The following is a 19,909-nucleotide window of genomic DNA, read 5'->3' on the forward strand; positions in this document are numbered from 1 at the left end:
TTCATTATCCTCATCTTGTCATCTGTACATTCAGCTTTCTCTAAGCCTTGACCAGTCCCTGCAGCTGAAAAACATTATGATTATATAAAAATAAAAATATACAGAATAGTGTTTTAAATGTTAAAACTCAGTTTCATTAAAATGATATTAAAAATGTTCAAATTTTCTTTTTATAATTTTGTTTTGTTTTTCCTTCAAGTATTAAACATGTGACAAGCATTTGAGAGATAGGAACTTTTGTTGTTATCTGGAGGTTCTTGTGTGGACAGCTCCTTGAAAACTGTAATACTGAAGGTGTTGCAACATGTTATAGATGCTGTGTTAGAGACTGTGGAGCTTCCAACATGTTTCTCCTGTATTCAGTTCAGTCCTTTATGTTAAATCTTCAATAAAAAAAAAAAGTGCTCTGAGAACGCATTATATGGCGTCCGTATTTATGGGGTCGGAGATGGGCCACGAAAATTTTTGAGACTAAAAGTGGGCCCTGAGTTGGAAAAGGTTGGGAGCCACTGCTCTAGGCAATGTGTTTAGAATTGCTGCCAAACAGTTTAATCTTGGTTTCATCAGACACAAATATCTTGCTGCTCACAGTCTGAGAGTGCTTCAGGAGCTTTTTGCAAACCCTAGGTGGGCTTTTATGTGTTTTTCACTGAGAGGAGACTTCTAGTTAGACACTCTGCCATAAGCCCAGACAAGTGGAGGGCTACAGTGATGTTGTCCTTCTGAAATTTAATCCTACTCCACACAGGATCTCTGGAAATTCGTCAGAGTGACCTGGTCTGATTGTGGCATATACTTGCAAGTGTAAATGGTTCTTAAAATGCATTATCTGAGTGAGTTACTCCAACTTTCAGATATGCAAATTAGCATAATTTGAGTTGGAGTAAACATGTTAACGTGCATTTTAGAAGTCCAGACTTCTACCTAAATCCACTTTTTCTCCCTGCATGTAAACATGCTGAATCTCTAGTGTATTTTGCGGTCTTTACTCCACAAATCCCTCTGAACAGAATTCCCAGATGATAATCCAGGCTAGACCTCTGTGGGTCATGTGAAAGCGTAGGGTTTTAGGTTATGTTTGGAGTGTTTTCTTGTGTAATGCTTCGGGTCTGTTTTTAGATTCACGCCTCACATTTGGCAGTCTTATTTCTGCAGGGTCAACTTTTTAAAATCAAGGTCTCAGCTTTAGGCCAGTAAAAACCCCTGCCCTAAGCTCTCCAAGTGGGACTTTGCTTTAAGCTTCAAAGATTGTTCCAGAAATATGCAGCTTTGTTTCATTAGTCCTGAGAACATTCCCAGAAGGTCTGTACAGTACACAGCCTTCAGTCTTAGCTATGTAAACAACGTCAGAGAACCAATGTTTCAGAGAAATACCTCTGCAGAACATCATATACGGTTCCTGAAAGGAAGAGCTGCAGAGCTCTTCACTGTATATCTTAAACCACATGAAATCTCTCCTTAGGGACTGTGTGGGAATAAACCATATGGGAACATCCTCCTAAACTTCTAAGAAACATTCCCCAGAGACTGTTAATGCTTAGTTTATGAGACCGCCTTTTATTTTAAAAGACAGAAATAAGACAGACATGGACTGACAGGCTTTATTTACATGTGTAAGAAGTAAATCTGATAAAGCTAGGAAACTAAACAAAGCTCCTGACATATATGCATACGATAAAAAAAATAGTTGTCAAATCTTATAAACACATTTTATCAATAGAACATCAACAATGTTTTAGATGTTGAAAGTGAGACATTTCATCATTTCAGGAAAAATATTAGCTCATTTTGAATTTGATAGAAGTTTAGGACTTCTTTAAACAGTTTAAATTTGTATTAAGCACTGTCTAAGTTGCACAAATATATTGGCAATGTATGGAAAAGTGGGTCGAGCTGTATCTTTGACAAATGTTGCTAATGTATTTGTGAAATTTAGACAATATGAATAAGTTTACTATCATTTAAAATGATAACTGTTTTTATTGGGTATCTTCTACATGAGGCACACACCTTTAGTCATGCACCCTCAGTTGCACAATTACGCTGACAACATTAAAATAAATGGTTGAACTTGCAATTTTACAAGTATTGCCAACATGTTTCCGCAATTAAGGCAGTGTGCAGAAGTTTGTCAGCAATATTTTATAGTTAAAAACAATAAATTACCCAATATTTGGTGTAAGGGCCTCCACACACTGTTTATAGGTTGCACAAAAACATTGGCAACATTTCCATATATCACATGTTTTAAAAGGATCAAATCACTTCAGTGATCAGCTGTACCTAGAATTTGTTATACTTAATTAAATTTGGTCACATTTTAAAGAAAAGTGCAAGAGCAATGTTGAAATTGCATAACATTGGAAACATTTGGAAAATTGGGTGGAAATGGCCCTTTAACAGATGTTACTTGCCTTTTTGTGAAGTTAAGACAATGTGTTTGAGTTCGTCTGCAATTTTTGTACATTAAAAATGAATCTTTGACAAATACTGGGTGTTTGGGACATCTATGCACTTACTGTACAAAAACATAGGCAACATTTCAGTTTATTAGTTCTGTCAAAGTGTTCTGTACTCAGATCTGCTTTATTTAATTGTTCAGTTAATCAAAAAGCAAAAAACCTGCATGATCTTCAGTTATATTTTAACCTAAAGACATAGAGCACTGTCTAAATTGCAAAAAGGCCTGAGTAGCATTTGGAGAAATGGCAAGCACTGTCCAAATAGCATAGAAATGCTGGCAATGTTTAGAAAAGTAGCTGGATCTGGAGCTTTTACAAATGTCTCAAACTTATTTGTGAAATTTAGCCACGTATGGGAGTTTTTCTTTTGTTTTTGAAAATTAAAAATGAAACAACGCACAACATTGGGTTTCAAGGACAGCTACACATTGTCCAAATCTCCAGTAAACACAGCCTTGATTGCACAAACACACTGGCAACATTTGGAAAGTGGGTGAAACTTGCACTTTAGCAAATATTGTGACATACAGTATTTGTACACCACCACCACTCGTATCAAAAAAAAAAAAAGCAAGGACCCACTTGGAAAAACATCAGCTAAACAAATTCCCAACACAATAGGCCTTCATACACATGTTCATGCTAAAATATCTATGTATAAACGATCAAATATTACATAACAGCATATTAGCGCAACTGTAAACATTTAAAACAATAAAAATGTTCTTTTATTCACAACAGTAAACTAAAATGCTCATATTTACAAAGTCCAAAATTTACGAAATAAAAACATTTTTGACTATAAAAGTCATAAATAAAAATTAACCAACAGTTTTTAAGATTTTAAAGCCAAAAATTAAACCACTGTTCCAGTGTAGTTTCTTGTAATTCTTTTATTTTAAACTGTCACCAGTTTTTGACATTAAAAACTTGACATTTTTTAGCTTCTATTGTCAAAGTTTTAGACTTCTTTAACTTGGAATTAAAAAAAAAAAAGTCTTATGAATTTACAAAGTCTCAGCTTCTCTAGTAAAGGTTTCTAGTTAGTGTAAGACTTAGAGAGCTTAAAAATTGTGCCTTTTTTCCAAAAATTAACAGACCCGGAATTTTTCTAATCTTTTAGGCTGGCCCCAATACGCTATCGTGTTGAGAATGTCTTTTTTTAAAATCTGCAGTGTAGCACTATCTAGGTTTCTGAGTTGCATTTTGTTTGTTTACATCTTACACAGCGTCCCAGTTCTTTTGGAATTGGGGTTGTGAAAGATAAACTGATTTTAAACATGCAATTGAAATTAATCAGTATTAACTTTGAAAACCCAGATGTTAGTTGTGATTAGAAAATGAATCATTAGAGAACACTAATTATATAATCGTTACGTTTTTACGTACATGCAAAAATCCATTAATTAGCGTCAATGCTTGTAAGTGTAATTAAGGATTTATTGTAGTCCAGTGGAAACAGCCCAGCCCTCCTGTATGGAGCCTATCATGGGTATTGAATAGACTATTGAATTGTTGTTTATTTAGCGTCCTTTAACATAAAGAGAGAGAGGGGGGAGTCTTCCTGCTCTCTCTCTCTCTCTCCAGTCCTCCAGTAGTCGCTCCACCAACAAGGAAGCGCACAGTCGCCGCTTTATGATCCGCGCGCACCAACAGACCGACCCACCGAGCGAGCTACCGGCGCCGGACCCGCTCCCCCTTCCTCTCTGTCTCCTCCTAGCTTCCCCCCTCCCTCGGCTAACGCTGTTCGGTACCGGGTCTTCGTGTTTAGATGTAGACGATAACCGGAGCTCCGCGTGCCGTCGCCTCTGCGCCATGGAGGAGTCCTGCTCCCCGGAAAGCGAGAGGATGGAAGCGTGGCTGGACGACCACTTGGAGTTCACCAGCTCTTACTTTATCAGGAAGGCGTCAAGGTAAAAGAAAAAAAAAAAAAAAAGAAGAAGAAGAAGAAGAAAAAGAAAGAAAGATCAGGGGTCTGCAGCTGACACGGTGTGGACATTACAGCTGATTTAGAGTGTTTACATTCAGAGGAGAGTTTACAGGACGACTGCTTTAGTGAGCAGCTCCACAGCCAATCAGAGGCTCTTTAATCTCCTCTGATAGTTTATAATATAAGGATATAACTAGGGCTGGGTCATAAAGCAGGATTGTTAAGGTTTAGTCATGGTCTTAAAATGAAATAGAGGGCAAAACACTCTTATTTATACCAGCATTAGGAAAGTTTACAGGAAGAACAACTAAAAATATATAATTACTGATCATAAGATGTTCTAATTAAAATGCCAAGGCTTACTGGGAAGTCAAGATTTTATTTATTTTCAAATTTCCCCACACTGTTAGTCAAAATCAAGTGATATTGGTGCATGCTTGATACCTCAGCACCAAAATAAAGTCTTACACTCACAATATTTGACATTTTATTTTTTTAAACGATCAAAACTGCATGAAAACTCATGCATTAAGCCTAAATTGCACAAACATGTTTGCAACATTTTAAAAAGTAAGCAGACCTTTGTGCAGAGAAATGGTTTGCTGTCTTTCGCTTGTTGCTAAAGTATGACTGAAGATCGTGAAGTTTCCCAACCATGGCAGCATAAATAGAAGTCTTAGACAATCAGTATGGATGAATTTGTTGTTTTTAATTACTAGCAACTGCAGGAAAACCTGTGCACAACCTCCAAGTTGCATAAAAAACATGGGCAACATGTGGGAAAGTGGTTGGAACTGGCATGAAGCGAGGAAAACCTTCACTGTTTTTTAAATATTGCCAACATATTTGTGCTTTTTGTCATTGCACAGCATTCTCTGTTTTGGAGAAAGTTATGACAATCGTTACATTTCTGTACTTTATGATAGTCTTGATCATTAGATCATCAAAATAAAAGAGGTTCAATCATTTTATACACATTAGAGCAGATTGCTCTTCATCAAACTAAGTAGACAGAAATGTTGCTGAGGTTTTTCAAATTTAGTTGTTGTCCCAGCAGTTTATGATCATGTTAAAAAGAACAGCCTTATACTGAACGTCTAGAAATTCTAAATATTGTCTATATCTTTAGTCAAGCTCTGTATTAATTGCACAAATATGCCTGAAACATTTGGTACATTTGGTAGAAAGGGCTCTTTGAAAATGTTGGATACCAATTTTTGCAATTCAGACACTGTGAAGATTTTTATCTGCAATGTTAGACAATTAATTAACAAGCATGTGTAGTTGAACACTACCTTAATGTAGCGAATATGCTGGAAGCACTTGTAAAAAAAAAAAACGGGTGCAACAGCTCTGTTACTAATCTTTTAAATCACCCCTTAAAGTCATTATTTTACATTTTAAACCCTTCTTTAGTGTCTCATGTCCTTTTACTTTATTATCTCATGTTCGTTCACTGAAACTTGACATGCTTGTTCTCTTTTCTCGTACCTATCTGTTCTGAATCCTATTTTTGTTTTATCCCCACTGACATGAGCGTAGCACAGGGGGGAAAACGGTACTGATTACCCAGGCCTGCAGTAGGGAGGGGCCCTTAAGAAACCTGGAATGGAAGTGTGTTTATTTTTTCTTAGTATTAGGTGTCATTATTGAATCAAAAGCGACTAAATTATTCGGTCCAAAGACTGAAATTTGTACCAAATAGAATAACATAAAACACTGGGGGGGCTGCTTCTCCCTTAAAGATGTCCATAATCCAGCGCTGTGAAATAATGCAAGTAAACTTAATTTAACCATATTAAAAATATTGCTCATAAATGGAGAAATTATGGTTCAAAAATACATTAAAATGGATGGATATTTGTAAAAACGACATAACATTTGTTGCTTGGCTAGCCGGTTAAGGGGGGCCCTGTGTTATAAATATGTAAAAACCCTAGCTACGCCCCTGCCCATGGATGTGACGTCATCATCTTCATCCTCATGTCTTTGGTTGTTTGTTTGTTTGATTATATGTTTACAATTCTCTCCCTCTCCCATATATCATTTGTCATATTATTACCATACAACCATATTATCGCTCAGTGACTCTTATATTTTAGATTTTTATCATTGACTACCATTCAAAATCTACTTGTGTCTACTTTACAAGTGTTGTTTACCATTTTTGCAATTTAGAGCCTGCAATATTTAATAGTTATAAATGAAACACTGCCTCCAGACAGTCAAAGTCTGCAGTTAAGCAATGTCTAAATTGCGCAATTCCACAGAGAACATTTGGGAAAAGGGATGGAACAGGCCCTTCACAAATGTCGCCAACCTATTTCTTCTACTTAGACATTGTGTAGGAATTTTTCTGCAATTTGTAACAATTAAAATAGGGTTGTTCCGATACTGCTTAAAGTGCAGGTGTTTGTATAGGCGAGTACACGAGTTTATGCACTGATCCGATAACATTTGGTTTAGCTTTATATTTAACTTCATTTGGCCATGCTAAATTTTAGCGCTATAAACCAGATATCAATTCTTCTTCACTGTTGGAAAGCACATAATGCACAGGCTACTGTTTTAGAGCAGCAAAGACGAAGCGAAGGACCTACTACAACAGCAAAGAATAGCATCTGCGTGAAAGTTTTTCTCTGATTGTGTTTGTTAAAATGACTTCCAGACCAGTGCTGTCATACACAACAAGATGTGACAGAGTTTATCAAAAGTTAAATAACTTTTGAATCATAAATTGTTGCCTCTTACTTGCTTTTCCTCTTGAAGCTAGCTGTTGTGCTTTCCCATTGAGGCTATTGATGCCTTTGAATACATTGCGGCAGCATTTTCAGTGAGTCTGGAACTCGTGTGATGCTTGGGGACTTTATTTATTTATTTATTAAATCCACACCAGTAAACATGACATTGAATGTCTTTTTTATCCATTTTAATCGAATTAATCGTTTATTACCTCTAGCTCAAATGTTAAAGTGAATGATAATCACCATGTACCCAGTCCAGAAAGTTCAGTCTGGTATCAGATCAGTACTCAGTATTGGTTGATACCCAACACCTTGGTATCAGAATCATATCGGGAAGGAAAAAATAGTTTCAAAACATCCCTAAAATTAAACACAAAAAGTTGCAGAAAATCTCCACTTGAGCACTTCTGTAGATCGTGTATATTTTCAGTTGAGCTGTCTAAATTGCACAAAAATATGAGCAACATGGAAAAGTGTGTGGAACTGGTGCTTTTACAAATGTTGTCATCACAATTCAGACAATTTGTAGAAGTTTGTCTGCAATTGTTTGTAACCCAAAACAAAAACTGCCCCATTTTAGTTGTGTAGAACCTTTGCACAATAAATCTTCAGTTGAGCTGTCTAGATTGCACAAAAATATGTCTTACTTAAAAGTGGGCACTTTTGCAAATGTTGCCAACCTACTTGTGCAATTTAGACATATTGTAGGATTTTGTCTGCAATTAAAATCTCCATCATTCTAGTTTTTGTCGGTGTTAAAAGTACTGAAATGTAATGCTGTGTAGTTATATTTTAGCACAAATAACGAGAAAGAACAGTGTCTTAATTGCACAAATAAACTGGCAACATTTGGACAACCTATTTGGAAGTAACATGGAAATAGAGTTTCCAACATTTCCAACATATTTGGGTGATTTAGAAAGTGCTCTGTAGTTTGTGATGATAAATGATTTATCTAGTAGTGTTTTGACAACCATTTGCTATTAATTCACATAAAATGTATGCAGATATATGTCATGTACTGCCATTCAGCTAAAAAATATATCAACCTGAGTTTTGGCCCATATTTTCCAGCCCTACTTCCATCCATGCACAGACTGTATCTCTAAGTGTAAACATTCCTGCTAATGATGGCCTCTTCAGCCCGCTGTGACCTGGATACCCCGTGTCTCAGCTCAGGTGGTCTCTACCTGCCGAGTTAACGCTCCGTGAGCCGGCTCACACCTTCCCCTCAGCTCTGTCGCTTTACCTTTCTTTCCTCTATCAGCTCTGCAGCCCTTAATCATTAACTTTTACAGCTGCCGATGACTCCGTTTAATCCTCTGCCTGCTCTGCTGAAGAGGTCCGTGGTGATAATTATACAGGCCCTCCACATAGAGGAGCCAAGGCCATAAAGGAAATGACTTTATCCTTCTGCTGTTCTGCAGATGTTTGGAGCATGCTTTGGAGAAAATTTACCTTTAATTACTTTGATAAAGACATTTTCTGACACATTTAAGAGTAACTAGATCCCAATAGCACTTCTTTTTCTGCTAAAACTATCTGTACGGCTGCGGTGTGGCCTACAGGAGACTCTGGAGTGAGTGGGTCCATCTTATCCTGCTCCCCCAGCCCTGTCCATGTTGATATGTTGATCAAAGCTAGATGCACTTCAATCGCAAGGGATGCAGTGGTTTTTTTATTTGTCCTGAACCCTCACAGTTCAGTCTCAGTTTGTTGCAAGGAATCTTCCTGAACAGAACTATGAGACGTGCTGGCTCCTTCTCCCTCCCCTTCACCTCTGTGCTGTTTTTAAAAAGCCTCTGCATATGAAAGCGCTGAGGGTTTGCAAGCAAGGAAAAATAAAATTCAAAGAAAGGGTAAAACAAATAATCAAGAAAACAAAAATTAAAGGAAAAAAGCCATATCATGATGTTCTTCTGACTTTTTTTTTTAACTCAAAGTCAAAATTGCTGTCCAAATCCTGTCATGTCTTATTTATTTGTAGAGGAATTAATTCTTAGTGTTTAAGTTGAGAAAATTAAAGTAAAAAAAAAGAAGTTCTTAAATACACTACATGAAAAATTCTGCCACCAGGGGGCTTCCACCAAAACAATAACACAATATGACAATGACAGACAAACTCCAGCCACTCCACGTGTTTACTCAACAGAAAACTGGCGATCTGTTTTCATTCATAAAATTGTCATAATCATGGAGAAACGCACTTAAAAGTGTGATTCCATGTTCACACTGGAAGCAGTCCTAGGAAAACTCAGAATCATGACATTATGTAAAAGTTCAGAGTTCCCATCAGATTAATCAGATTTTTACCTACCAGTAAGTTGGTTGGTTTGACGGTTAGTTTGCCCATTGATTGGGCTGGTAGGTTTGTTAATAGGTTTGTTAATTGTTTTTTTGGCTCCCTCATTGTTTGGCTGGTTTGGTTGGTTCATTCGTTGTTTTGTTGTTTGGTTGATTTATCTGTTGTTTGGTTGGTTGATTGGTTAGTTCGTTTCCTTCTTGGTTGGTTGTTTTATTGACCTTTTGGTTGGTAGGTTGCTTTACTGGTTGGCTAGTTACTTGGCTGTGTGATTTGTATGTTGTTTGGTTCTTTGTTTTTCTATATGTTTGTTTGGTTTGTTGGTTGTTTGATTGTTTTTTTCCATTGTTTCCTTTGTCGGTACCTTGATTGGATGGTTGATAGGTAAGTTGGCTGGTTGATTCAAATGTTGTTTAAGTCTTTGTTTATTGTTTGTATGTTTGTTGGTTGGCTGGTTGTTTGGTTGCTTTGTCCCGCTGTTTTGATTGGTAGGTTGGCTGGTTTGTTAGTTGGTTTGTCCATTGTTTGGTTTGTGGGTTGGTTGGTTGGGTTGTTGCTTTGTTGGTTGGTTGAACTTTATTTACATGTCATGCACAATTAGTTACAGGTTGCTTTACCAGCACAGCGTTGAATGGCACATTCAGCCTCCACTTCCATCAGGTTTACGGATAAAATCTGATATAAACAAGATTACTTTTCCAAACCCAAACTAATGTTTTTCATAACTGTCCAAAAAAGCATCATTAATCAAAATATTTTTTCTTAAAAAGTGCATCTCTTAAGTTGGAATTCTCCTTTTTTGTCCTCAATTTTCAATTTTACACTTAATCTTCTTGTATAACTGATGAAAATTACATCATACTTGAACATTTATAGTATTTTATCGCTTTAAATGTCAAATGACAGCATAAGATTTATTTTAAAAACAAACAAGACAAAGGGTTATTTTTGGTTTACGTATCAGGGCCAGAGGGATTTTTTTTGGAAATGACAGTCCTGGATGTGTGAAAGATTTGCAAGGATGTTGATTTAGTTGCACCATTAGTTTTTGTGCAGTGTTTGATTAAAATATACCCTACTAAGTCATTACAGTTCCTATTCAGTCCCTTATAGCCACACTTTTTTACTTCACAGCCTCAACTGAAAATAAAAGTGCGTTCTGTGAAGCTAATTATGCAAAATTTAAAGAAATCTACAAAGAATTAATTTGGATAAAGATGTCCATAACAATACCAGAGGGTTGATTTTCCTCCTGGAGCAGCATCAGCTATATAAGGCATGTTTTACAGCCGACATGCAGCACTTCACCAGGACTCTCTACGTCTGTGTTTGTTTTAGTGACAAACCCCTTCAGAGCCATTTATCCACTTTAAACCACCATGGCAACTCCACGTGGTTTTTCTGTAAACTCCATCTCTGAATATTCCCATTGAAAAGCAAAGTAGATGCTGTTCCTCCCTCTTCTTCTGCTGATTTGAGCTGCAAAGTAAAAAAGATTTACGACTGCACACTTCAACCTTTCTGCCGTTCTGGTTGAGAGGCATTTCTTAGAGAGGTATTGATTCAGCCGCACCTCCTCGGGATACATTAGGGTCGGCTCTGTGGGGAGGCGTGCGGGCAGGCGGCCTGATGGGAGACGGAGAACTCAGCTTGATACTGTGCAGTCAGATAACAGCGATTCTCTGTGACTCTGAGTTTTATTCACCTGGCTCGGGGCCAGAGATAGCACGGTTAATTTCACAGCCCGTGCCTGTTAACGTCTAACCCAAGTTATGGCCTTCTGCTCCGCTGAACAGAACCTTTGACTGGCCTGAAAACATCAGGACGAGTCGCACGACCTTTAAAATTTGAGGCAAAGAGGAGAAGAGAATGCTGGGAAATGTGCGTGTGCTGTAGGAGTTGATTAGACAGTATGTCGGCTGATTAGAGAGCCTCTCTGTAATCACGTCCAATTTACTGTTGACACACAAACACCTCAAAGCACGCTAACATCAGATCTGTTCCAGCAAATATCCCCATCAGACTCTGTAAATAGTTCCAGATCATAATATTTAATGACTGCATTAAATATTATGATACTTAGAAATTCACCCACCCTTCCTGAGCCTGTGCATGTTCTCCATACTTCTTATCGCTGCATGAATCCATTTCCATGCTTTGCAAAATTGTGCACATATTTTAGAGGTTTTCAGGTTTGGGTTATAATCCATACACAGAAGATGAAACTGTGCTTGCACACTGTTTGTAAACCAAGGCTAAGGATTTGCAAGTAGCTGACCTAAGCCTTAGAGGGCCAAGGTAAGTTATAATAAGTTCGGCAACTGCATCAGAAGAGCTTTAAATAAAATAAAAAAAATAAACTTAATCCTCCTCATTAGTAAAGTTGGACTCGGAATCACAAAACCATCTCTGAAAACAAGTGAAAGGCGACTTAACCTTAGTCAAATAACGAGCAATGGCCTTCATTACTTCTCTGTGGGATTTCAAAGCTCTACATGGTTGTGTTACATGTGATAATGAAGGTTTTTCATATTTTTCCTGGAAGTAGACACTACTGCTTGGCACTGTGAGCTGCAGCCTCTGTCAGAATGGAAGGGACCTAATTACCTGTGACAGCATTTTAAACTTTTAAAAATTCAACTGAATTCATAAAGAAAGTCTGGTAGCAACTTTTCATAGATAAATCAGAGAAAAGGTCAAAGGTCTAACCACAGATTAAATCCTGTTGAGACTGGTACACGCAGAAGTGGCTGGCTTAAGCTTTGTAAGCTTTAACTAAAGCTAACAGAGCAAAAGTGATCCACCGTTCACATAACTTATTCTAAAACGGTTCAAGCTTTACCAAAAGTGGCATAATCGAATGTAGCTAACTTAGCTGACTTTGCTTTAGCTTTAATTGGCTGTTACCTACGTCATTTACATAAAGCTTTGTTAGCTGAAGATTTAGCAAAGTAGCTGCAAAACCTAGTAGCTTCTGTAGCTAACATAGAATTATTAGCATTAGATAAAGCTATGTTAGCTACCTAGCTACATTATCTTTGTAGCTAATGTTGTAAAATTACATACAGCATAGTATTACACTATTTATCGTCTCATCCACCAAGTATTTATTTTTTTCAAATTAACTGCTAATATGTACTGAAGTCCATGTTAATGGGACAATAAAATCAATTGCCCGGTAAGAAAGTTAGTACAACAAACATGATGGCACCAGGGGAAGGACAATAGGAAATCAAGCAGGGCATGACACATGAGGTTTGCTAGAAGTGCTACAGGAAAATAAAATACTGCGGAAATACGACAAACATGAGGGCAAGACTAATGCTAAATCAGCTAAACAGTTGAAATAATTGGTATAGATCACAATATATCGCAAAATATGGTATTGCAATACTCACTGTAATGCAAAATGTTTAAAATCACAATGATATCAAACTGTGACCCAAGTATCGTGATAATTTATCGTGGGGCCACGAGAGATTCCCACCCCTACTACCTACAAAGCTTACATAGCTAACATGGTTAGCATTTTCAACACTAGTTCATGGGAGGCTTTTAGAGATTAAAGTTGTAGAAAGGGAAATATTAGAAAATAAGAGAGATGCCTAAAACGCAGTACATTAGCAAATACATCAGAGTTAAAATATCTGAGACAGATGAAATACAAGTCCAATAAGAAAAGCTGTATTGGAGATGGTTCCTTCAGATAAACATGTATACAAACACGTGTTTTATATGTGGGAACAGTATTGTCGCTCCTTCAGCCATGATTTATTTTTAACATAGTTAACATAGCTACCATAGCTATGTAGCTTATTTGTCATCATGTGTTAGAGTTAGCTGTGTTAGCTATATTAGCTATGTAGCCACATTATCCGCTTGGCCAACCTAGCTTTGTTTGCTTTAACTCTTGCTACTTTAGTTATGTAGCTTTGTTTCCCATAGAATAAGCTATGTAGCCACGTGATCCACAAAGCTTATATAGCTTATGTGACTCATGTAGCTATGTTAGCTTTAGCTTCAGCTACGTACCTACATTATTTAGGTTGCTAATGTTGCTTTGTTAGTTTTAGATTCCACATAAGCTCCATAGTGAGGTTTTCTACGTAGCTATTGTAGGTTTTTTTAGCTGTAGCCTTAGCTACACTGGCTGTGTTCGAGTGTTTTCATGGATGACAAGCTTTTTCCTGTAATCAGGCTGTTTACCCGGTTTTATTAAGCATTTTCTATTTAAGTTGTTTAGGTCATGGCATGTTGAAAAAGTATCTACAATTTTAATAATCTTTACTTTGGATAAAAAAAAGAAGCAATGTGTGCTACAAGTTGTCCCCTTTTATGCCACTAATTGGAGTTTTTTTGGTGTTTAGCCTTAATAAAAACCTACATGAAACTGCCATAGAGCTGTAAATTTCATGTAATCTATGCCTCAGGATGTCTGATCATTAACCAACATTATCTTTAAGCCGTACAGACAGTGACTTGTAAAATAGTGATCTGAAGCGTCTGATGTCCTCTCTCCTCTCCCCACAGAGAGATGGTGAATGCCTGGTTCGCTGAGCGAGTCCACTCCATCCAGCCATCTGCCTCCAAAGAGAATCCTCCCCAGCAGCGGGTCCACCAGTCCTCCACAGACCCCTCCTCCATCTCAAACATCCTCCCACCTACACTCAGCCTCCTGGACAACCGCTGCCCGTCCCCCGCCACCGTCCCCAGCCCGGCCCCCGGCACCCCGACCCGCAAAATCTCAGCATCAGAGTTTGACCGCCCGCTCAGACCCATTGTGGTCAAAGACTCGGAGGGCTCCCTGACGTTTCTGAGCGACGCTGACCGGGAGACTGTTCCTCTGAGGGGCTCGGTGATGGGGGAGGGAGGGGGAGGTAATGGGGGTGGGTGTGGTGGGGCGAGTAGCGGCAGTGAGGTAGACCGCTGCGCCCGGCTGCTGGAGCTGGTGAAGGATGTGTCCAGTCATCTGGATGTGACAGCTCTGTGCCACAAGATCTTCCTCCACATCAACGAGCTGATCGCTGCGGACCGCTACTCGCTGTTCCTGGTAGGACAGGAGAGGGGCAGGGGTGTGACTGCTATTTTAAGTGGTTGAACTGGAAACGTTGGGTCATATCTAATTGTTCTGCTTTTAAAAGATTTTGATCGGCACAATCTTACAACCTTAATTCCAAAAACATTAGGGCGTTTTGTGAAACAAAATGTAATGATTTTCAGATCTCATGAACCTGTATTTGATTCACAATAAAAAACAAACAACATATCAGATGTTGAACCTGAGACATTTACCGTTTAATGAAAAAAATATAAGCTCAGTCTGAATTTGATGGCAGCAACACATCTCAAAAAAGTAGGGGCGTTAAACCAAAACAAAGGCTAAAGGCTTGAAAATTATTTTGCTCTCTGTACTAATTATATGACTTATGAATGCAGTTGTAATCCTGTTGTGTGACCACTTTTTGCATTCTGTATGTTTTTGGTCCCAGGTTGGCGAGGACAGCTCCAACAGGAAGTTCCTGGTCAGCCGCTTGTTCGACGTTGCGGAGGGTTCAACGCTGGAGGAGTCCTGCAGTAACTGCATCCGCCTGGAGTGGAACAAAGGCGTTGTGGGACATGTGGCCTCTACGGGACAGCCGCTCAACATTAAGAACGCTTATGAGGTCAGGATTTTACATATTTCACACGTCATTTTACCACGCCGTGTCCTGTTACTTTAACATTTCAGGCTTTAGTGTGGATGCTGGAGAAGTCTGCTCTCAGCTGGTTTGAGTTTTCGTGCTGAAACAGGCCGCTAAATTAGCTATGCTTTAGCTTTAGTTGTGTTATGTAGCTATGTTACCTACATCGTTAAAATAAAGCTTTCTTAGCATAAGATGAGCAAAGTAGTTCCACTAGCTTCTGTAGTTAACATAGAATTATTAGCATTAGATCAAGCTTTGTTAGCTAACAAGTTACATTATCTATGTAGCTAATTACATTTAATTTGCTTTAACTTTAGCTATATAAGTTCTGTAGCTTTATAACCTACGTAGCTAATGTAGCTTCATTGACCTTACATTTAGCTACATTACCGTCATAGGCTATGTAGCTAACATATCATCATTAGTGTTAGATTAAGCTATGCTAGCTACATTAGCTACTTTAGCTATGCGGCTACATTATCCTTGTGACCAACCTAGCTTTGTTTGCTTTAACTTTAGCTAGTTATGTAGCTTTGTGTCCCATGTGATTAACGTAGCTTTGTTAACTTTAGAATAAGCTATGTAGCCACGTTATCTACAAAGCTTATGTAGCCTACCTAGCTGACATAGCTATGTTAGCTTTAGATTTAGCTAGATTAGCTAAATCAGATGTGCAGATCAGTCAGCTAACTTTGCTTTGGGCTCATTTGATGCTTCTTGCTGATGGAGCACAGACTTTTGGGGGGGGGGGGTCAGAGGAGGGCGAGTAGGTCACAGTGCTCTTCTGGAGGGTTCATCTTCAGCACACATACACACACTTCCTCCTCCTGCTGCTCACTGAGGAGCAGCTGAGTGTCCGGTGATATTTTGACCTCTGACAGTTTGAGTGTGGTTTCAGCATACAGTCACTCTGCTGCTTCAATCAGTGATCAAACTAACATGGCTTCATGAAAAACCACAATCATATGGTGTACACCAGAAATTCAAATAACAGCTATTTCTAAAGTAGATTAGTTGTGAACCCCTGGTCCGATTAGTTGACAATTTGACTAATGGTTTGTGTGCTTGTTGAGGTAATATACCAAAAAAATGTAAATTCAAGCCATATTTTTGTCTTGGCTCCAGACATAACTTATAATAATGTGGGCTGGATGATTTTTTTCTTTGTCAAGAACTTTCCTGTGCTTTCTGATTTTAGTCAGGACTCTTCTGCAGGAAGTTAAACTCTTGTATTGGCGGTGTTGAAAGTAAAATACTTGCTAAGTTTAAAAGTTTTTGGACATGATGGTTTCATATTTGCCTCTGCCATCGTGCCGCTGCTGTCAGTGTGTGCTGAGGATGGGAATTGAGGAGTCTTATATGAAACAAGGGGACGGTTTAGGGCTTTACAGCTTAGGTGGAGTGGACTAGGACTAATTGTTGGCATCTGTGTGTGTGTCTGGCTGTCTGTCTGTGTTGATTTGCATGCCACACCGTTGCTTCAATTGTCCCTGATACTACTCAGAACACCTCTTTGGTGTAATAGATCAAAACCGGTGCCATGAAAACATCATAAATATGCACAGATTTTCTTTAAAACCACAAATTGTTGGGGCTAAGTCATCATTTGGGAAGTTCTGCTGCATTCCATTTACCTGAAAAATAAAATAAAACATTTTAAGAACTAGTTGAACCACAGGATCTGAAAATGACTGTTTGCTGGCTATTGCAGGCATCCCATGTTGTTGTCAGTGTTGAGTATCTCAGTATCTGCTTTAAGGTAAACCCTAACATCTATTTAAAAGGTGTATTTTTAAAATATCTGGGTTTGCAGCGCTAGAGTACCTTTTAGCATCTAATTTAAGGAATTCTGTTCATGCAGCAGCTCCTTTTAGGCTCCTTTTGTGGGTTTCTGAGGTACCGTCTAGCAACCTGAGTGCTTTTCTTTTAACTTATATGCAGATTGTTTATTGTATTTTGATTTAAACTAGGAGATATACCTCTGGTTTAGAATAAACAGCAATATATGCTCCTGATTAATGGAGATAAAAAAATCAATCAGTCTTTAAAAAACACAGCTAATGACAGTTTTTGCTTCACTGCCTCGAAAATAACTTACATAATGAGAAAGCTTCAAGACTGATTATGAAACTTCATTGTCTTTATTCTCTGAGGAGTACAAAACGGCTCCATCAGCGTCTGACATCATGGCTTTCTCTCTCTCTGTTTGTGTGAGGGAGAGATTTCCTGCTGTGTACCGTCCTCTGGTTGCCTGCCAACCACAACAACATGATGATGATGATGATGATGATTACTGGGAGAAAAGGATGAGAGAAGACAAGGCGAGAACATGACAGATAAAGAGCAGGAGTGGTTGATGGGAGTGTCCACCTATGTCCAATTAGCTCAAGTTTTGTTTTGATGGTGTGCTATTTTTGCTCGTGTGTTGTTATTAACCTTGTAAGCACATTACGTATGTATGAGAGTTTGCATATTGTTGTGTTTGCAGCTGTTTTTGTGCATGCATTTTAAATTTGGTTTAAGAAAGCAATGTTACAATGTCATTCAGCAGATGCTTTTATCCAAAGGAATGCACATCTGAAACTGGTATTCCTGGTGTTTAAGGCCTTACCCAAGGGCCCACACTGTATAGTCATTGTTCAAAGTCAAGATAAGCTAACTTGAATGACTACAAGTAACAGTGACCAAAAGGTGCCCCTTAAACCAGGAAGTGCTTTTCCATTATGTTCAGCACTCCATATATGCTGTATTGAAGTTGCTCCCTACAGGCAGGACTTCTGTCACCAAGTTGGTAACTTCACCCATGGTGCAAAACTTCCTAAAGGCATTCAAAGATTCTCAAATAACTGAGTGCAATGACAAAAAATACGTAGTCTTTGAATACTGTTTACTTCAAACTAAACTGACCCATCAGCAGCAGCAGAAACAGCCATATCTCTGCATGCTACCTGAAATTACAGCCAAAACTGATGGAGCTCTTTTCTTTTGATATAAGATAGCTGAAAGGTGCTGCATTTGATGCACAGTGGTGATGTGCATAAAGGTTTTGTGTCAATTTGTGTTTATGCACAGATCCTAATGCCATGCCTCAACTTGAGCTACAACCTTCTATTAGAGTCAATAGGTCAATCAAGTTCTGCTTTATCGAGCAGGACTCTAAAGAGACAAAACTAGTTGCATGCAGCTGTGGGTTGAATATTGCTCAGTTAATGTAAATCAATATTAGTCCATCATAAATGTGCTTTTTTAGGACTCTGCTAATGCACAACAGATCATCTGAGTGTGCATGTGTTTAATTGCGTTGTAATTGTGTGTGCATGTGCTGCTGCAGAACCTGATACTGCTTCCAGGAAGTCCATCTGCGTCATCTGAGGGACTCCCCGACTCTCTGATTGGATCTTTAACTTCCCATTAGTGTGTTCAGGATTACATTGATTTTCAGCAGCGCGATGAGAAACAAACACCCCCCTCTGACTGTTTATATTAGTTCAGCCCTCTGTGAGTGTCCAGGAACAGCCCGGGCCAAACCAAATCACACAGAGTTGGGGGGGGGGGGGTAGTCTGAACTGTACTGCTTCCAGAACTCAATCGTAAGGGAAACACTGAGTTTTGTTTTGATTTCAGTTGATCCTGGCACATATTTCTTGGATTTCAAAAGTGTATTTTCTTTTTAAACTTTGTGGTCAGATAGTTTTCTCACTCTGGAGTGAGTTTTGCTGTGGTGAAAGGAGGCTTAGGCTTGTGTCAGTGTGAGTATTTAACCATCCACATGCTGTCAGACACTCAGCTAGACTTTGGTTCAAATATTGAAAAAGAGGACAAGCTTGTGGAATTATCACAACAACATGAGTACCTTTAAGGCGTACGTGTGCTTTCTTTGTGTACAAATTAGATCTGTACCTTTAGATATATAAACCACCACTTCACCAGTCAAAGCTTTATGGGAGAGTGTCAAAGAGAAAGCCACTGTTGAAGAAACCTCAGAATAAATCTGGACTAGAGTTTGCCAGAAGGCATGTGGGAGACTCCATGGTCAAGTGGAAGAAAGTTCTTTGGTCTGATGAGACCAAAAAGGTGCGTTTTGCCATCCGACAAGATGCTATGTTTGGTGACACATCAACACAAAAACACCATCCCTACTGTGAAGCATGGTGGTGGCAGCATCATGATGTGGGGATACTTCTCAGCAGCCGGGCACAAAAAAGGAGAGGGTCAAATGAATTAACGCATAATATAGGACAACCCTGGATGACAATTTAATTTAGTCTGTAAGAGAACTATGGCTTTAGTGAAGATTTTTTCCAGTAATACAATAAGCTGAGGCATACAGTGAAAGCTACACAGAAATGGTTTAAAGACAATAAGGTAAATGTTCTAAAGTGGCCGAATCTGTGAAGGACTTTTTGACGCAACTTTGTATGTGTATGAGCGCTTACTAGCTTATTGCTAGCTGATGGTAACTGCTGTATAACTGCTGTTCAGCTGCTATGGGGCTCAGCTGTTTCCATTAGAATTTCGCTTAAAGATGCACTATCAATCCCATAATAGCTATCAACAAACAGATTGCAACATGAACATAACAAGTCTTTGCTAAAGTAGTAAGGCCAATTACATGTTGATAGTATGATAAATCTGTCCAGGGTGACAATTTAAAAAAGTCCTCTGTTCTAGTGCCATCTCTGAAATTTCTTTCAAAATATTACATGGGAGTATATGGAGGAGTTAGGTTTTTTCCTGTGGCAGTTGGTTCTCTCCTTGCCAATGGCAACAGTCTCTTGCTTTGGCTC

At 38.5% G+C, this 19,909-nt stretch overlaps 1 protein-coding gene across 4 annotated transcripts in view; it reads left to right on the forward strand.

Moving 5' to 3' along the window:
- pde5ab (phosphodiesterase 5A, cGMP-specific, b) overlaps positions 1–19,909 on the forward strand; it is a 141,993-nt gene that overhangs the window by 34,142 nt on the left and 87,942 nt on the right. For 2 of the 4 annotated variants that reach the window (XM_041779098.1, XM_041779099.1), the window contains exons 2-3: positions 13,969–14,488; positions 14,928–15,101. In XM_041779098.1, the coding sequence (XP_041635032.1) occupies positions 13,969–14,488; positions 14,928–15,101 (694 nt within the window). Of the gene's footprint in view, positions 1–4,079; positions 4,376–13,968; positions 14,489–14,927; positions 15,102–19,909 lie in introns of those variants that run through there. The other 2 variants (XM_041779096.1, XM_041779097.1) reach the window with 2 other exon arrangements.

This window comes from Cheilinus undulatus, linkage group 22 (genome assembly GCF_018320785.1).
Source record: "Cheilinus undulatus linkage group 22, ASM1832078v1, whole genome shotgun sequence".
Taxonomy (NCBI): domain Eukaryota; kingdom Metazoa; phylum Chordata; class Actinopteri; order Labriformes; family Labridae; genus Cheilinus; species Cheilinus undulatus.